The following is a 13963-nucleotide window of genomic DNA, read 5'->3' as shown; positions in this document are numbered from 1 at the left end:
TTGAAGTCCATGGACTATTTTCAAGATAAACCCATAATCCAGGAATCATTTTTGAAGTTCACTTCAAAATTATATTATGAACTTTGATTCAATTATATTTTTCGTAACATAGACAATTAAAATAAGATATTAACTGTCAAAATGACAATTTAACCAATTCTTAATTAGGTATTAGTACTATTATCTCCGCCCAATTAAAATAGTAATTCCTCTATCCAAAAGTGAAAATAGTACTCCCTCCATTTCGCCATAGTTGAAGCAAAACATTTCGGCACGGAATTTTAGAAAAGAATATTGAGTGTGTTAAATAAATGGGGTAACTGCTTTTAAAGTCACCAACTTTCCATGAGTTTCGGTTTTCCCATGAACTTTAAAAAGTTCGTGTAATGTCACGAACTTTATTGTCGGATGTCATTTTCCCATGTCAGGTTTTCGGGTTTGATTCAAACTATTCGTTTTCTATTAAGACAATATCCAAATTCTTTTATCTTACTATCGTTATCTTCGTCTTTGAAATAGCTTCGCGTGGGTACCTTGTATGCCTCAATCGAAACTCGGATGAAGAAGTTATGGCCATTATGATACTACAAGGTCGCAACCTTCATCAAATGGTCATAACTTCTTCATCCGAGTTCCGATTGAGGCGTACAAGGTACCCACGCGAAGTTATTTCAAAGACAAAGATAAAGATACTAAGATAAAATAATTTGGACATTGTCTTAATAGGAAACGAACAGTTTGAATCAGACCCAAAAACCTGACATGAGAAAATGACAACCGACAATAAAGTTCGTGACATTACACGAACTTTTTAAAGTTCGTGGGAAAAATCGGAATTCATGGAAAGTTGGTGACTTTAAAGCAGTTACCCCTAAATAAATAGATAAAAAAATAAGAGAAAGAAAAAGGTAGAGAGAATAAAATATAAAGTGAATAAAGTAGAGAGAATAAAGTAAGAGAGAGTAAAGTAAGAAAGAGAAAAAGGTCCCATATATAGAGATGACTCAACTATGAAGAAACTTCCCGAAATAAAAAAATGACTCAACTATGAAGAAACGGTGGGAATACTTTATTTTGAGCTGTTGTTTGTGAAAATAATAATAAATAATTAAAGTTCTAAGAATGTAAATTGAAAAAGAGAATAATATAGAAGCGAGTCTCATTTATATTATTCTCTTATTTACTTTACTTCTCTCCTATCTCTCTACTCCCTCCGTCCCCGATTAATTGTCGCTCTTTGACCGGAGACAAGTTTTAAGAAATGTAAAAAAAAGTTGGTTGAAAAAGTTTGTGGAATGTAAGACCATTTTTTTTTATATTGGTTTTATAATAAAATGTGAGTGAAATGAGTTAGTGGAATGTGAGATCTACTTACCATTTATGGTAAAAATGAAGTGTGAAAATTATTGAGGGATGAACCGAAATGAAAAAGAGTGAAATTAATCGGAGACGGGGGAGTATGTGTTACCTCCTCTGTTTCAACTAAGTTGAGATAAAGAAAGAATAAGATAGGTGATGAAATAAAATAAATGTGATTAAATATAACTACCCCCGTCCCCCAAAATTTGTTTCAATTTGACCCGGCATGAGTTTTAAGAAATGTAATGGAAAGTGAGTTGAAAAAGTTAGTGAAATGTGGATCTTACTTTTATATATTAATTTTTTTATAATAAAATGTAAGTATGAATGAGTTAGTGGAATATGAGGTCCACTACCAAAAATGGTAAAAGTGAAATGAAACAAATTTTGGGAGACGGACAGAAATGGAAAAATGGGACAAATTTTCAGGGACGGAGGTAGTATGTTTTTTGTCAAAAAAAAAATAACTCAACTTAATCGGAATTCCTAAAAAGAAATACGACTCAACTTAGTTGGGACAGAAGGAATATCGTTTTTGCAAAACAACCATACGTTCCACCTATAATAGGACGGAGGGAGTAATCCATTGACTAATTCAACCTATAATAGGACCAAGGGAGTGATCCATTGACTCAATTTCTTTTTCTTTGCCATTCTATTACTCCTATTTAGCCATTTTCATTTTTAACAAAATAAAAAAGCACACTTATAATATCCCAAAGCAACATGTGGCTTACAAAATCATCACCTTATCTTAGAAGCTTGTGGTCTTCACTTAGCTCAAAATCCCTCTAAAAATCACTCCTTTCCACACAAACATTCCAATAATGGCTTCCTCAACCACGCTCTCTCCCGCCATCGCCCCTTCTCAGGTAAATTCCCCTCTCCTCAATTCCCCAATTCCAACTCCATTCATCAATTGCGAGTTTATTGACTTGATTCGACCGACCAGCTCTGCTCCGGCAAGAATGGGATGAACCGATGCTTCAATGTGGCGGTGGCGAAGGTCGGGAAGGGGAAGGGGATGAAGGTCCGGTGCATGGCCACGAGCGTGCCGGCCGATCGCGTGCCCGACATGGGCAAGAGAGAGCTCATGAATCTGCTGCTTCTCGGCGCCATTGCCCTTCCTTCTACCGGGATGTTGTTGCCCTACACTTACTTCTTTGTTCCGCCTGGGTCAGTTTCCTCTCCATCTCTGCTTCAATTAGGCCTTTTTTTTATTCAATTGATCGTGTGATTTGGTTGTTTGATTGACGAATTTGAGAAATTGCTGGGGAATTCGATTCAATTTTGTGTTAATTGATGGATGTGTGTTCGTTCTCTGCTTTTGATTTGGGGAAAATGTCTGATTGTTTGATTTGTGAGATAAATTGCTACTGTTGGTTGATTGAATTGGGGGAGTTTCTTTGTGTTAGCTTAGTTTGTCGATTGCATTTCACTTAAATATGTGATGTGTGGATTCTCGAGCGGTTCTACTTGTTGAGGGCTTCGTGTTCGACATCCATAGGGCTCGATATCCTAATCTGCGACCGGCCTATGTTGATCAAATTCTATCGTATCGGTTTGTGCATTACTTTTACGTGCCTCCTGACTCCGTGTGTGATCTGGTAACTGAGTACAGTTCCGGAGGGGGTGGCGGTGGCACTCCCGCCAAGGATGCGTTGGGGAACGACATTGTTGCAGAGGAATGGCTCAAAACGCACGGGCCAGGCGATCGGACCCTCACACAGGGATTGAAGGTAACTAATGGCATTGTATCCATTTTCAGATGCTAGAAAGATAGGTTTTTGCGAGGGGGATGTGTGATCGATTCTTGGATGGTTTTTTCAGGGTGATCCCACCTACCTTGTTGTGGAGAACGACAGAACACTTGCAACGTATGGTATCAATGCTGTCTGCACCCACCTTGGCTGTGTCGTGCCGTGGAACAAAGCTGAGAACAAGTTCATGTGCCCGTGCCACGGATCACAATACAATAACCAAGGAAAAGTTGTTAGAGGACCTGCTCCCTTGGTAAGTTTGGACAAAAAACATTTCTTTTTGTTACATTTTATAGAAATTGAGGCAAAGTTACTCATATTCTTGTTGTTGAGTTGGTTTACCTCTAAATTTGTGGCTCGAGATCCTAATCAATTGGTGTTCGTAGGTGAGTCCATCTCAATGTGAGATAAGTCAAGATTCGGATCTAAACCATATTTCAGTGGCGTATTTTTTATCTTGTTGGTATTTATAGTTACAAATATGCTATTGAAGATAGGTTTGGATACGTATCTTGACCCGACTCATTATGATAATCACGAATAAAACAAGAGAAACACATGAATTATTTTCCTCAGTTTGATAAGATGTGTATCTATGTCTAGGGGCAATACTAGGCCAAAAATTTCACTATAATTTTCGGATACAATTTACAATGGGAAAATAGAAATAATTTCATATTGTGGAATTGAGATGTAATATGATTTTTAATATTTTTGTTTGTGCAGTCTTTGGCTTTGGCTCATGCAGACCTTGATGATGGGAAGGTGGTGTTTGTTCCATGGGTGGAGACTGATTTTAGAACCGGAGAGAATCCATGGTGGTCTTAGATCTCTCTAGAACACTCCCATTTGTGCATCCCTCAAGAAAAAAACTTGATGTCACCATATATTTTTTATGCATACTATAATTTGTGTAAATCATAATTTTCAATTTAATTTATGCAATAGATTGCATACCTCACGTTCTTGGCATCTATATATACAAGTTCACGTGACGATAAAGTGCAGCTCAGTTGGTTAGACGTTTTTACTTCAACTAATTAGTCATGGGTTCGATTCATCATACGGTAGATGTGAAATCATTATTGACCCTCTTAAAAAATATTACTAGTAAATATATACATACAAGTTCACGTGATGCAATCTATGTAATTAGACATCATTTTGTCCCATTTGCATGCAAAGGCCACTAGGCATAAATTTTCAGCAAAAACCTACACGTTTTAGTATCCTTTCACATATTTGAACTTCTTCCACAACACATTCCTCTCTCTATTTCTCTCTAACATGTCTGAAAAAGAAGAAACCAAGGATGTTGATGTTAGTACAATCAATCTCAAGAATGGGGTTAAGAGTCTTGTTGAAACTATGCCTAAGTTGAACAAGTTGCCATTTGAATTCATTCTACCATTAGAGGGAAACCCTTTGTCTGTAAACTATGCCCAGATTCCGATAATCGATATAAGTGGTCTAAACGGAGCTTCTCAAACTAGGGATTCTACCGTCAGAGCAATCGCCTCTGCTTGTCGTGATTGGGGAATTTTTACGGTTAGTCACCTTGCATTACAAGTTCGATGCTATCTTGATCAATATAGCATCAAACTTATGTACGTATAAGATTCGTGTTAGGTTATGGATTCTCTCAATGAATGTAATGTACTTATTTTACCCTTACTATTTCATTTTGGTGGTAGATCACTAATCATGGGATTGAGGAGGCATTGATAGAGGAAATGATGGAAGTTGCTAAGGAATTTTTTGGTCTGAATTTGAGGGAGAAAATGAAGTATGCATCAGATGATGTAATGAGCCCGGTTAGATATGGGACAAGTTTGAACACATCAAAGAAGCATAATCTTCATTGGAGGGACTTTTTCAGACATTATGGTCATCCTTTCCAAGACACCTTTCACCTTTGGCCTCACAATCCTCCTAATTACAGGTTCATTCATATTTCTTAAAATTCATGTCGAACCATCTAATCATAAATCATGTCAAGAATAAGATAGAGTATGTTAGTTGGTTATATAACTTATATTATTATTTCTTTGAGCATGAGATATGAGGAATAAGAAATTGATATTTAGTGAACTAAGTTAAAAAAAAAAAAAGTATAGGATATAAAAAAAATTGTCATTTTTTCCAAATAATATACTACTATCACTTACCTTGGAACTGAGAAAGTATAAATCATTTCCTTCGTACCAAATGGGCCTCCCATTATGGTCCGATCCGATTTTCAAAACATTTATCAAGAAGCTAACGTGTGAGCAAAATTTTATGTGAAGTAATGTTGCAAGGGAATACTTGGAGCGGGTGTGGGAGATGGCGATGAAGATATTTGAGGCGATATCGGAGGGCTTAGGGCTTGAAAAGGGGTACATAGAAGAGTGTTTGGGTGAGGGAGTTCAGATTCTTGCAGCCAACTACTATCCACCATGTCCTGAGCCACACAAAACATTAGGGCTGGCTGCTCACTCTGATCATGGTGCACTCACCTTTTTGACACAAAATGGTGTGGATGGTTTGCAAATCAAACATGATCAAACATGGTATGCAGTCCACCATGTTCCTGGCTCTTTTCTTGTCAACATTGGAGATTATTTGGAGGTTAGTATTGTCTGATTTACGTAAGATTGAGTATTCGAAGGATTATACGATCTAACATTGTTAGATTATGTTTTTCGAAAGAAAAAGAAATATCTAGAAAAAAATTCAGAAATTAATTTAAGGCCGAACCTCGTTAAATCTTTTTTGCAAATACCAACTAAATTTACCTTCGTTTAATAGACAAACATCTTACCAACTAAATTTTTTATTATCGTCTTGTAACCATGTGTTTAACGATAGATATTGAGCAACGGGAGGTACAAGAGCGTGGAGCATCGAGCAACGGTGAATGCGCAACGAACAAGGATTTCGATAGCTGTGGGCCATGGGCCTCAGTTATCGAGCTTTATTGGGCCTGCAAGCCCACTTGTAGCTGACAATGGTTCGGCCCAATATGAGCCCATTAAGTATAAAGACTATATTAAAATCCAACAAAGTAGCACAGTTCGTGGGAAGACTGCTTTGCTGGCACTTAAAGCCCAACAAAATGAATTGATATGAGTCAAATCAAAAGGGTAGTATGATGTTTTATTTATATGTTTTTCGTTTCCTATTTTATTTACATCTACTTCTAAGTCCTATGGCAGTTAATAAAGATGTATTGAATCCTTTCCTACCGTTAAATTTTTTATTATTATAAAAAATTTTAGCTTGGAAAATTGAAGATGAGATAGATTATAGTAAAGTTTATTTTGATGAAATTGCTACCACGAAAATAATTCTCTTTCTTGTGATTTTTGTCTCACCATATAGCCCACTACTAATAATACTATATAATAACCGTAATTAATATTTAACGATTCTTGCAGAGATTATACACTCAAATTATGGATTTTAAAATCATAATAATCAAAGAATTATTTTTTAATTATAATATTTTAGAACTAAATATAATTAAAAGTTAAAAACAATAATTATTCATTAAACTAAAGAGTTTCAATTTAGAAAATAGTACTTCCTCTGTCCCGCTTTAGGAGTCTCAGTTGATTAATTTTGGGTGTCCCGCTTTATGAGTCCCGGTAGGATAAATTAATAAAAAATGCCTAGTGTTAAAAGTGTTAATAGTGAGTCCGTACATCCACTACAACTAATAAAAAAGTGTTAAAAGTGGGTCCCAACATCCACTACAACATTTATTTATTGGATACTTAATTAAAAGTGGGTCCCAACATCCATTACAACATTTATTTATTACACACTCAAACACTTTTTTCTTAAAACATGTACCCGACTCAACCGGGACTCCTAAAGCGGGACGGAGGGAGTATTAGTGTAATTAAATCAGTCGTGGGTCGTGGGTTGATCATGAAATTTCAATCAAAATCATGGACCATATTAACCACATTATTTGAACATTATGGAGCCCATTAATAGGCGAAATGCTTTTGTCCATATTTCACAAATATTATATTTTTGTCGTGGTATATATAGATATTATAAAATGGTTTAGCAAAATAAAACAAAGGAATAAGATACAAGGAGATGGTGAAAATCAAGATGAAGACAAACATCCAGCCGTGATTCCCTCTTTCAAAACATGTGCCCAAACATATTAAATTGCCTTTGATCATGTGATGCTCCAATTTGTAAATTCCCAAATAAGGTTTTCTGATCTAAGCCTTTTGTTGTTCAAAATTAACAAACATTGAAATCGATGAATGTTTCCATTTATTTATTTATTTTCACACAAACTAGAAATGACCAACATACTCCATCTTGGGAGTTGCTCGAGTCTTGAAAAGTAAATTAACTTTTTTTGTTTGAAAGATTCGATCTTTCTCCTCTTTGTCTCCAATAGTAAATGTAGAATTTTTAAATTTTTTGTGTGCGAAAAATAATTAAATAAGTTGGCGTCTCATCAGAGCCATTGTCGTCACGTAAGGATCGAGTGAACAGAATGTGCTTATAGCATTAATGTAAGTGTAATAAGAAGTCGACCGACCACACCACTGACCCATGAGAGTCGAAAATCTATTAAATTCGATTTGTAAAACTGCGAGATTAAAATTCAAATAGCCTTATTCATCCGCCGTCCATTAATAAAGATAACTGGCTCGGCTCACAAACAATCCTTTGACGACAGCAACAACCTTCTTTACTATATCCAATCGAATACCATCTGTATTTTAGTATACCTATAATTTGAATAATATTCTAAGCACAAATATAATGACATGGGTAATACTCCCTCCGTCCGTGAATAAAAGTCTCGTTTTTCCATTTTAGTCTATCCGCTAATAAGAGTCCCGGTTCATTTTTACCATAAATGGTAATATGGTCCCACCTTCCACTTACTCATTCCATTCACATTTCTTTTAAAACTAATAGTATATATATAAGTGAGACCCTTATTCTACTAACTTTCTTCCACCCATTTTTCATAATATTTTTTAAAATCCGTGTCACTCATGAATGAGACTCTTAATGGCGGACAGAGGGAGTATCGTAATTAGCACGCGACTTTATATGGTAAAACCGTGAAGTAAGACCTTCTCGTACTACTACATATCAATCGAACCAAAATGTCTGAAAATTTACAGTGATACAAAATGACAAAAATGACCCCACTCCCATTTTGTCAACTTGCTACACGTGAACCCCCACTAATTTCAGAGACAGCGTAAAGAGATCAGGTGTATACAGCCAATAATTCATGACAAAATACCCAGCCAATGCAATTATGCTACATGAAAAGTAAGGAAAAAATTATCAGGGGTAAAATCGGAAGAAGAAGAAAAAAGGCCACCGGAGACGACGACGAGGAGTTATATTTGTCGAACTGCAGAGAGTCCACGGCGAGGGGCATGTTCTCCTGGTCCGGGGAGCAGGTGTTCTCGTGCGGAGGGTGCGCGCTGTACATTATGGCGCGCAATACGGCGGAGACGGTGGGAATGTAAGCCGTCTTGTTGCGGGCCAGCAGCCACGTCAGCCCCATCAGCCGGCAGTCCCGGCTCAGCATTCTGCTCGCGCGATCGCCGTCACCTCCTCCACTTGTTCCGTTTTTGCCACCGGTCACCTGCGCGGGCGTATGAGGGTATTTTAGACATTTTGTATGAACATTAAAAAAGTAACGTGACAGCTTATTCCATCTGATTAAAATAGACATCATTGGGTGTAACACGAGTCCTAACTAAAATTAGTTGAGTATTGCAAGTAGGAATATGCCAAACTTAAAAGAGGGTTAAATAATTACTAGAAAATAAATTGTGAATGAATAAGTTATATAGAGAATGAATTTCCCTCTAAAGATAATCCATTTTGTGACCGTTTATAAATGAAACACAACTTAATTGGTAAACAACACTTAATTGGTAGAACAATGGTCAGGTGTTCGAGTCACTATGACACGTGTTCGAGTCACGATGACGCGAAGGTAAATGTGAAACCATTATACAACTAGCATGAGCTAGTGATTAAGTCTAGTTCATACATTTAATACTTTTCAAAAATTATTATTAATAAAAGTAATTGTATACCTAATTACATAAAACTCAAGGTTGGATTTTTATTCTCTATATATCCAAGAAATGAATAAAAAATAAATCCAACCTTGATTTTACAATTCATACTAAATTATTAGAATAAAACTATATATATAAAGAAATAATGCTAATATTGACTATATAGTGTCAATGGTTGGTTCATATAACACATTTATAGCATGATAGTTCACTTTACTAAAAACTATCATTGGAATTTACAAAGGAAAGAAACAAAGAAAAAGGTGAAAAAGATTAAAACTTTTTACATATGAAAGCTCTAATCACGAAGCAATCAAGCCGTTTACTTAAAAAAATCAAATCTTTATCTTCACTTTGACATGCAAAAAATTGAAAAATAACATAAATTTCAAATGAGAAATTAATTGAGACCACAAAATTTAGGCGAAAAAGATATTTTCACATCTGCTTCAATCGATTTGAAAACTGAGCATTAATGGCGGAATGAATTGAATGCTTCCGAATTTCAAAATTCATCAATCATTGAGAAATTAATGCGAGGGAAAACCTATAAAATCGATTGAATTGAAATTGAAATTGAATTGAATCGAGCTCACCTTCTCCAGCGCGCCGAGGCACTTCGTGCAGCCGGAATACGACGAATTTCTGCAATTCCGCTCGAGATTCCTCACGGCGGCGGTCGGAGTCGCGTTTTTGTAGTTTCCGGTGACGTTGAACGCGGCGGGGCAGCTGAGCGAGGTGATCTGGTGGAGGCGGATCCCGCAGAAGCACAAAACGGCGTCGCACGAGGCGTTGGCCTGGGGGAGGCGGATGTCGCGCGCGGCGAGGGAGGACTGGAGCGTGTCGACGCACCTCTGCGAGTCGTCGGGCATCATCGGGAGGTCGGAGGAGAGCGGCGGCGGCGCGGCGGGGATCTGGAGCGCGGACCGGGCGTGGGCGGCGAAGAGCCAGGCGGCGAGGACGGGGCAGCAGCGGCTGCGGTCGAGGGTGCGGCCGCAGGCGGCGCCGACGCCGCCGAAGAGCTCGGCGGAGAGGTCGAGGCGGCAGGTCTGGGCGGCGGTCTGGGCGGGGAAGGCGGGGACGGTGTTGGAGTCGGAGGGCTTGGCCGGCTCGGAGAGGAGGCCGGCGAGGGAGCGGGGGAGGAGGAGGAGGAGGGCGAGGAGGGTGAGTTGGAGCATTGGGGAGTGCGATTTGGGGGTTCAATTAGGGTTTCATGAGGGTTGATTTGGGGATTTTGGGGAAATGGGGATTGAATTGATGGGGATTTTGGCTGGAAATGGGGAGGTTGAAGGAAGGAGGGAGGGAGAGAAAGGTGTGAGGTGCCTTTTGCTTTAAATAGGAAAAGGGATTTTGGAAGTGATGAAGAATTGTGGGCTGCTTTTTTACTATGGAAGAAGAAATATGAAAACTCTAGAGATTATTTAGCTAAGAATAGTGTGGCTTGTGGGCTAGGCTGGGTATCATCAGACTTAGGGTTGGACACGATGAAGAAGGTCGTCGTCGATTTTAATAGACGGAAGTAGTGTAGCGAGCATCTATCTCGTGTTTGGCGAACTCCGAACCTGGGTAATCAAACTTTTGGGATCGGACCTGGTGAAGAAGGTCGTTGTCGATTTTAATAGACGGAAGTAGTGTAGCGTATGTCTATCTCGTGTTGGGTGAGCTCCGAACTATTTTCTCGTAGCTCGTATTCTTCATGTTAATGATATGGGTCGATAGTGAAATTCCAATTTATTAGGCTTTTCGATATAATGAAGTCTGTGTTGAATGAATAACGGAAGTCATGCTTAATTTCGGAAAGTAAGGACAAAACTGTTGTTAGGTTGAAAGATTGAATTTAATGAAGTGTTTTGGTTTTATGCGCGAACAAGGTCGATTGATCTTCTATTCCTTTTGAATTCGGCTCGAATATATGAAGTACGGGGTATTTAATAAGCATCAAACATATATTGCTTTCGTTGGACTTTTAATACGAAATTGATAAAAATACAAATTTAATAAAAAAATAAATAGTTGGAATATTAATAGAGAATGAGACAATCTTTAATAGAGAGAAACTTAAAATAAGTGGATCAAAATGGAAACTACGATGGGACTTGGGAGTAGATGAATTGAGTAATATTCTCTAATTTTTTTAGAAATAAATTACAGTACTATTATTCGAAATAAAAAAATGTAGCGTTTATATGATGTGATATTATATAGTTTTGACACTTTTAGACTTTAGTTAATCGAGTAAAGTATGAAAAGGTAAATAGTTTTCCTACATACACACTGAAGTTCAAAAGAGAAGAATTACTGGCTATTTTATTAGGCTCCACACTGTCCCAAGAACATAAAATATTTGTAACTTTTTACTAACTTTTGAATCGGAAAGGGATGTTAGGTATGTCGATTTATAAAGAACTTTTTAATTAGATATCAAAATAGTATAGCAAGTAACATTATAGTACAGTCAAATTAAATAGTAGTAGGAAATAACTTGATGTTAATGGTGTAGCATTGATGATCTTTCCTAGCATTAATAATTGTCACTTCCATTCAAAATAATTATCATTTCCTGTGGAAATGTAACAATTAAACAACAATTATTGTCAAAAGGAAAACATTCCATTCCAACAACAATTTGTATGTCTTTATGTACAAAATATTGAATAGAAGAATGTGGAGTGAGTTAGTGGCTGAGTTTGATTTTTTTTTTTTTTTAAATTATAAACCTCAAACTTGGACATATATTGTGAAAGAAAAAATATTTTATCAAATAAGTTAATCTTCGTCGGCTACAAAATGAATTGACATAATCTATTGGAATTTATGATTTCTATAATCAATTTTAAAATTTGTGGAAAAACTAAACAAAATGCACTAAATTTAGTCATTAGGGATTATTGTCTCATTAATAAATGTGGGGTTTGATTAATGACACATAAACAAGAACTATTTATTTATTTTATTTTGAAAATAGAAAAAAAGATCGTGGGGTGGGTAGAGAGAGAGAATCAAGGAAAAAGATGGTGTAAGAAAAGGAAGGGTGTCTGAGAATTTGGCAGTTTATACTGTCTTTTTCCTTATCAATTCATTCCACTCTCTCTCCTACAGTAAAGTGAACATGCTGACGTTGACGTGAAGGTCCATTTTCTATCTGGCTCGTGACCAATTGAACAAAAATAGTGGAATTTCTAAAACTTAAACAATTTCCATTCAATTACTCATTTGTACTAAGATTCATCATTCATGTAGTTTAAATTGTTTCCACTTTAGTAATGAGCAATTTACTTTCTTTGTATTACAATTACATTGATCACTTACAAATAAACAAAAATATGACTTTCATTAAACAATTAAAAAGTATACAATTGAAATAAAAGTCACAAAAATTAAAATATACTCCATCCGTCCCAGATAGTTTGTCTCACTTTAACCGAACACAGATTTTAATAAATGTAATGAAAAATGAGTTGAAAAAGTTAGTGAAATGTGGATCCTACTTTTATATATTAGTTTTATAATAAAATGTGAATAAGAATGAATTAGTCGAATATAGATTTCACTAAAAAAAATGATAAAATGTGAAATGAGACAAACTATGTGGGACGGATCGAAATGGAAAAAAGGGACAAACTATCTGAGACGGGGAGTAATTCATTAAAATCGCTCCAAATCGCGAGCCATCTGGAAAAAAAACACTCGTAATCATTGTCCGCATTATCATCGTCGGAGAAATTTCCGGTGTTACCGTATGAAACCATTTAAACATGAGAATGTGATTGTGATATAGAAAAGTTAGAAATAAATTACAAAAATATAAATTGAGGAGTGTAAAAATATGATATATATAGATAGGCGTGAGATTAAAAAAAGAGAGAAAATAGAGTCAGTCTTCGAGGGAAATAGTGATATACGTTGGTAAAAATAATACAAGCTAATCGATAATTTAATCTAATGGATTTTGTTTGATTGATTATTAAATTTGAACTTATTTAATCATTTTTGAAATACTTAATTCTATAGTTTGAAATCAATCTCAAAAATAGAATTGGATATTGATCTTTGAAAAGCCCATATGATCATAAGTGACATATCATCTCAGATAAAGGCCCATATTGAAAGCCCATTTAATAATTAGAAGCTGCACGACAATATATATTTTGAGAATCATTCATTTAATTATGACACAGTACTTTTTGAGAATCTTATTGATAGATACACTAATCATTAAAAACACATCTAATAAATGAAATAGTCACTTATTGGCAAAATCATTATGCGGTATGAATTATTTACAAAACATAATATGAATTTATTATATTTTTCCTATTTCTATTTATACTGTTTCGCAGCTTTATTGCATTCTAAATACTATGTCACATGTTATTTAGACTAATGTTTCACATTAATTACAAATAATGATTAATTTTTATAAAATCAAACAATATTTAGGAGTAAAAAAATTCTTTTCAATTCGTGCTCTATAACAAATTATTTTCTAACATAAATGTTGTATTTCCAGTTTATAATTGTCTAGCACTTCTATTTAATTAGCATCGTTCCATCTCTACTCATTTTGTTATTATATTATCAATTTCCCTCTTTTTATTTGCTTATTGCATTTCCAACGTCGCTTCTGCAGAAGTGAGTATATATTTTTTTTTGTCATTTATTTGAATTTGATTGCTATAATAATTTATGCATATTTTGAGAATTTAATTTCAACCCATTATCTTAAAATGTGATTTGGGTTGCAATAACAATGCTAATACGTATAAAAAGTGG

At 35.8% G+C, this 13963-nt stretch overlaps 3 protein-coding genes across 3 annotated transcripts; 2 read left to right on the top strand and 1 right to left on the bottom strand.

Moving 5' to 3' along the window:
• Positions 1-2071: 2071 nt before the first annotated feature.
• Positions 2072-4080, top strand: LOC125191062 (cytochrome b6-f complex iron-sulfur subunit 1, chloroplastic-like). The gene is made up of 5 exons (XM_048088524.1): positions 2072-2231; positions 2312-2535; positions 2981-3098; positions 3190-3372; positions 3846-4080. The coding sequence occupies exons 1-5, from the start codon at positions 2187-2189 to the stop codon at positions 3945-3947; spliced, it is 672 nt and encodes a 223-aa protein (XP_047944481.1). The 5' UTR covers positions 2072-2186; the 3' UTR covers positions 3948-4080.
• Positions 4081-4308: 228 nt separating this feature from the next.
• Positions 4309-6343, top strand: LOC125191061 (flavanone 3-dioxygenase 2-like). The gene is made up of 4 exons (XM_048088523.2): positions 4309-4667; positions 4814-5061; positions 5408-5729; positions 5970-6343. The coding sequence occupies exons 1-4, from the start codon at positions 4407-4409 to the stop codon at positions 6228-6230; spliced, it is 1092 nt and encodes a 363-aa protein (XP_047944480.1). The 5' UTR covers positions 4309-4406; the 3' UTR covers positions 6231-6343.
• Positions 6344-8170: 1827 nt separating this feature from the next.
• On the bottom strand, positions 8171-10561 carry LOC125188596 (putative GPI-anchored protein At4g28100). Its single transcript, XM_048085540.2, has 2 exons — positions 9787-10561; positions 8171-8745 (listed from the first exon to the last, which is right to left on the bottom strand). Exons 1-2 carry the CDS (start codon positions 10366-10368, stop codon positions 8413-8415), a joined length of 915 nt encoding a protein of 304 aa, XP_047941497.1. The 5' UTR covers positions 10369-10561; the 3' UTR covers positions 8171-8412.
• Between the last annotated feature and the right edge of the window lie 3402 nt (positions 10562-13963).

This window comes from Salvia hispanica, chromosome 5 (assembly GCF_029641045.1).
Source record: "Salvia hispanica isolate PSC_SH4W2 chromosome 5, Shi_PSC_v1, whole genome shotgun sequence".
NCBI lineage: Eukaryota > Viridiplantae > Streptophyta > Magnoliopsida > Lamiales > Lamiaceae > Salvia > Salvia hispanica.
Note: the sequence above shows the minus strand (reverse complement) of the source record. Positions and strands in the feature narration are given on the sequence as shown.